General features: G+C 40.9%; 1 protein-coding gene across 1 annotated transcript in view; it reads left to right on the top strand.

Annotated features, from left to right (window-relative positions):
• Window positions 1–1,691: 1,691 nt before the first annotated feature.
• The window catches only part of ROR1 (receptor tyrosine kinase like orphan receptor 1), a 264,083-nt gene continuing 259,929 nt past the window's right edge, over window positions 1,692–5,845 (top strand). Inside the window, exons 1-3 of the mRNA XM_063105766.1 lie at window positions 1,692–1,712; window positions 1,865–1,994; window positions 4,693–4,831. Of these exons, the coding sequence (XP_062961836.1) occupies window positions 1,692–1,712; window positions 1,865–1,994; window positions 4,693–4,831 (290 nt within the window). The remainder of the gene's footprint in view (window positions 1,713–1,864; window positions 1,995–4,692; window positions 4,832–5,845) is intronic.

A 5,845-nucleotide genomic window follows, 5' to 3' on the forward strand; every position in this document is an offset into this window, starting at 1 on the left:
AAATTATATTTTCAAGGGCTGGACTTCAAGGCTTTTCTAAATATGTTCAGTCTGAATCTGTGGGTGTAGCAAAAGAACTTATCCTCTGCTTTAAAAAAGTATTCTATTAATATTTAAAAGGAAAAGAAGGAAGAATTGTCATATGCTAAGTTTTAAATGTAATTCAGAAAGTTTCATATGAATTAATGGAATCAACAGTAACTAGAGAAAATTCCCAATCCCATTGTCCCAGTTTAATCATATCTGAGTACACAAAAATAGATGGTTTTTAAAAAAATAAATAGGAGGGCTATATCAATGCAGTGCTAGATATGTAACAGGAGCTTAGGGATTACCTATCTGGTAAATGGCACATGTGGTTGAAAGTATGGTGAACTGGGAGTTAGGAGGTCTGGATTCTAAATCCAGCTCTTTCACTAGCCTCAGCTGTGTCACAATCTGCATTCAGCTGAGAGTTACAGAGACCTCAAAATATTGGCTTAAAATTCATTGTTTAATTTTCTCATGCAATGAAAAGTTGAGATCCCAAATGCCTTTTCTCTTTCCCCTTTATCATCCTTAGCATGTGCTTGTCATCTTGTGGTCATAAAGTGGCCAATTTATCTTCTGTCTCACATTCATGTTCTTGACAGGAGGAAGGGGACAGGCAAAAGTGTAGGCACCAGCTGAACAGCCCCCCTTAAAAAGCTTGCTCAGAAATCCCACCTAGTTACTTCCAACTTCATCTCATTGGCAAAAACCATGTCACGTGACCTCCCTCAGCTGCAAGGGAAGCTGGGAGAGGTTTTTCACCCGAGCACATTGCTGCTCCCAATTTAATTATGGTTCTATTAAGAAAGGGGAAAAGGAAGACTGGATATTGGGTAGGAATCTAACAATCTCTGTCATATCAGCTATGAAATAAATGAAATAAATCAGCGGTTAGCTAACTTTTCTTGAATAAACCCTCCTTGCCTTTTCTACATTAAATCTTCATAGAATCAGATCCAGGCAAAAGCATATTTTCTATAGTTGAAGTCAGGATGATGGTGCCATGATTATTTCTCCCTTCCTACCCCTTCTAGATGATGTCATTTGAAATGTCATTGGGTTCACTTGTTTTGTTTGTATTCCATTTTAGGTTTATTTTTGCCCATCCTCACTGACTGTATTTATTTACTTATTCATGTATCTATGTGTGAAACATAAATATGGTTTTAAAAGCCAGAACTGTACAGAAAGAAATACTCAAAGACATGTTGCTGTCATCACCCTTCTACCCCATTCCCACCCTCCCATCGTTTCCACCCCATTTCCACTCACCCCACCCTCACAGCCAATCAATCTCATTAGTTTCTGGTTTCACCTTCCTGTGTTCCTTTTTGCACAAATGTGCAGGTTTATGCATTTTTTTCATTTCCCCTTTTTTCTTACACAAAAGGTAGCATACTTTGGATACACGTTTGCACTTGACGGTCTGTGTAGACAGGATAAGATATGAAATCACGGTGAGGCTAGGGAGGACAAATGCACAGTGAGAGAGAAGGAGGCTGCATTTCAGCAGGGTCTTAAGAATGGGAGATAGGGGAAGGAAGGGAGGGATTTTTTGTAGACATCAGTAGAGGAGAGGAGACTAGCTAGTGACTGGTTGAATGGCAGGGAAGGGGACCAGGTCAGGGGCATTAGTTCAGGGGCGTCCCACAGTGGGGACCATGAATGCCCAGCTGAAGAATGTGAGTCTTTGGGGAGGAGAGTGACAAGATCAAGATAGTACAGGAAGAAAGACCTGAGCGTCGTGTGCTTTTCCTGATTTATGGGGTTCATAGAGGATTCAGAGGTCATCTAGTGATTCGTTTTAGACTGACACCATGTGCCCTTGCTATAGAGGAGGAAACCGAAGCCCTTCCTCCAGGTCTCACAGCCGGTGGTGGCAGAGTTGGAAAGAGCTGTGCCCTCGACTCAGTCTGATGCCCTTTTCTTCAGGGTTGCCTCAGGATCTCAGAGTTCAAGAGAATGTGAGGTGGCCCTGTGCTCCTGAGACCTGGCAGTTGTTTCCTTTGCCAGCTTGTCTTTGGACCTTTCCATTCATGTAATACTGAATCCCCAAATTCAACCAGACTCACAGCACCTTTAAACCAGCCTGTTATGGATCGAACTGTGTCCCTCCCTCCTTCCCCCAACATTCCTATGTTGAAGCCCTGACCACAGTATCTAAGAAAGTGACCGTATTTGGAGATAGAGCCTTTAAAGAAAAAAATTAAGTTATAATGAGGTCATTAGGGAGGGTTCGCATTCAATACGACTGGTGTCTTTATAAGAGGAGGAGATTAAGACATTCAGAAGGACAGAGGAAGAAGCACGTGAAGACACAGGGAGAAGATGTCCATTTACAAGCCAGGGACGGAGACCTCAGAAAAAACCTACCTGGCCGACATCTTGATCTCAGACTTCTAGCTCCCAGAATTGTGAAAAAGTAAATTTTCATTGTTTAAGCCATCCAGTTGATGATACTTTGTTCTCGCAGCCCTAGCAAATTAATATATAGCCTTAACCTGTCCTGTGGGGCTCCTGGGGGGGTCCTCACACCCAGCCTGGCATCATATCTCCTGGTTGTTGTAGCTCCTCATCCTTCCTGTTGCTAAGAGCCCTTGCTGGGCCCTATCTTATGTCACCCACTCAGCCATGTTGCTTCTGAGGCAAGAGAATAGTGGAGGGTAGTTTGTCCTAGTGCAGAGAACAGAGGTAGATCAGGACTCTCATGGAGCCATTCACTGGCGGGGCAAACCACTTAACCTTCTGGGTCCAACGCTGCAGTTGAACTAGGAATCTTTAAAGCCATTTCCAACTCCTAGATTCTATAAGTAATGTGGAAAGAAACCATTTGTTGATTTTAAATGCATACTCAGGGATTTCAATTTTTTTTTTTTTTTCAAGCATGCTTTTTAATTTTTAAAATTGTTCCAAAGCTCTGACTCACTGGAGACCTTAATTCTCCCAGGATGTTAGCAAGTTTTAAAAATTGGATGGTGGGATTATGAGTTGTTTTAATTTTTTTCTTTATGTCTTAAGTTCCTCTGTATGTGGAGAGAACCAATCAATTTTCTAATGCAAATGGTAATGAAGCAAGGGGTATACAAGTTTATATCAATTTACATATAGTGTGTAGATTTAAAAATAATAAAATGTGAAAATACTAGTCAAGTTGAGGATGGAAAGAGCTGTCACAAGATTATCTATTTATGATTTGTTATCTGGGTCATGGCAAAGCACATGTGATTTTAGACTTGCACTGTCATGCAAGTTCTCATCCTGTTGAGGTTCTGGCTTGGCCTTGGGAACGAGAGAGAGTAAATAAGAGTGTAATTCAAAATTACAACTGGATTCAGAAATTATAGACATAGCCAAATAGTCTCATAAGAAAAATGAGAATATTTTGCTGTAATTTACAGTTTAATTCCTCAAGTAACAAGAATAGCAAGTTGTTTAACTCGCTAGTAATAATAATGAGATAATGCATTTGAGATTAGTGGGACTCTGTAGATCAGAGAATATTATAATTATTAATTATTCTTAGCCAAAAGTAATTAAACCTTCCCGTCTAGAATATCCTTTGATAATCTGTATTCTTGTTGTCATGTCCTATTGACATTTTACAAGCACAGGTGAAATACAACACCCTTATAATACGGGGAAGAACAGATCTTGGCAAATAGTATTACCTCAGGCCTTTTTCTAGGGCACTAACCAGCCCAAGCTGGTGATGGAAAACCATCCAATCTGTGAACACTTCAGAATCCACTGCCTGTTCCTACACGCCCTCAGCTGCATAGAGAACCCGAGACCTGCACTTTGGTATTGATTACAGGAGTGATCACTCCTCCTGTGTCCTCTTTTGTAGGAAGCAAGTATCATTTTGGAAACATCTGGTTTCGCCTCAGAAGCTCACGTGCTATCAAGATTTGTGTGTGTGTGTTTTGTAAAAGACATTTTATGTATGCCTTGCAGTGACCTTTCTAAGAATCTCACACAGCTTGTGGCTATTCAGGTCTTTTCCATGGATTTTTCTTAAATGCAAATCCAGCTGTGTCAGTTCCCTTAACCCCTCCTGAGCCTGCTCAAGGTTAAGCATTGCAGTCAGCTCTTTAGTAAGTGTCCAGAGGGTGATTACCCAGACTCACCTGGGTGGAGTTTAACCCCTTTCACCCCCACCCTCTTTGCCAGAGTCACCAGGGAGATTCAGATGTGCAAGAGAGGCACAGTGAGTGAAATCACTCCCCTGTCCTAACATAAATTGATGTTGTCAAACAATGCTTTTTACAGAACATATGTGCTTTGGTTTTATTTTAAGGTTCTGAATAACATTCTCCATTTATTCACCGCTGAGGCATATGCACAAAGCAGAAAACTCTCTTTTGGTTACACATGAAATTTTTTTTCTTTGTCAAAAGAAAAGCCACAACTTTTCCCAAATCAAAACCAAAGTGATTATTGCAGTGTTACCTTATCCAGAGCCACAGGCAGGAGAGAAAAGTTGTGAACACTGAATTCAGGGAAGACCAGGAGGAGAACAAAATAACTGCCCCAGAAATGAGGGTCCACCTGTTGTTCATTGGCTGGATTTTGGGAGGAGAATAGAAAGTAACAGTTGTTTAAAAAGCAAAATATTAAACTGCTCAGATTTTGAACAGCTATCTTTATAACTCTCACCCTCAGATACTCTAGGTCTCATTTATGCTGGAAACAAGGTAGTATCTCAGAGGCAAGCACATTCTAGGATGAGGGTGGCTGTTACCTTGCCCAGGAGCACATTGAACGGGGACCGGATGTTGTCTCCGGAGGTGGAGTGTAACAGGTAAGGAACGTGGATGTTGGTGGCAGACGTTAACTCTGTTGTGCAACCTCAGGCAAGTTGCTTAAGCTTTCTGAGCCTCATTTTCCTTCTCTGTAAGGGAGCCCTTGATACCCACCTCATAGGGTGGTTTTAAAGATGAAATGAAGCCACTATGTCAAGTGTTTAGTGCAGGTCAGGCACATTACCCTAAGTGGTAGCTGTCGCATTATTGTAAAGGACAGCTTTGTCACAAACCAGACATGTGACTGAATGAGTCATGCCATTTGAGTGGCTGGGCTTTGGTTTTCTCAAGTATAATATGTGAAATTTTGAGTTGTAGTCCATTCTAGTTCTAAAGTTCACTGAGTCTTTGAATCTGCTCTTAAACCTTGGTTTACTCTAAGAGTATTTTCAGTGCCTAGCTTTGGGCAGAGTTGCCAAAGTTCAGATAAGTTCTTGCCAGGAGGTTGCTAGAACTTGAAACACTCTCACTCATTGATTTCAATGTAATTAATCATTTGCAAGGTGAATAGATGTGTTCCAGTACTGGACAGTGACTCATCATAGGGCAGGTGACTAGCAAGTCTTAAGTCTCAGGCCGTTCTCTTTGTGCTGATAGCAAGGCAACAAAAAGAAACCTGTTTTATTGCTCCTCAGTCTTATTTAGAAATCTAAAAAATCCTCCCATATCCAAAATCTGTATTCTCCTGCATCTCAGACTGTTCTGATCTTCCTTACTCCTTTACGATAATATTATTTAGTGCATAGGTCACACATGGTTGCTTCCAGAATACTGTCATTTATGTTACCAAACTTGATCTTCAGAACAATTCCGTGGCACAGGTCTGTTATCACCCCCAACTTATAGAATTTATATAAGCACTGGATTTGCCAAGATCCCATAACTTAGAGTTGTCACATATGGGGTTTGTAATCAAATCTTTCTCTGCAAAAACACATGTTTCTCGACTGGATTAAGCTCCCTATAAGGTGCTAGAGCATTTCGTTTATAAATGAGGAGAGGCAAGGCAAAGA

The sequence above is a fragment of the Cynocephalus volans genome, chromosome 8 (assembly GCF_027409185.1).
Source record: "Cynocephalus volans isolate mCynVol1 chromosome 8, mCynVol1.pri, whole genome shotgun sequence".
Classification (NCBI taxonomy): Eukaryota; Metazoa; Chordata; class Mammalia; order Dermoptera; family Cynocephalidae; genus Cynocephalus; species Cynocephalus volans.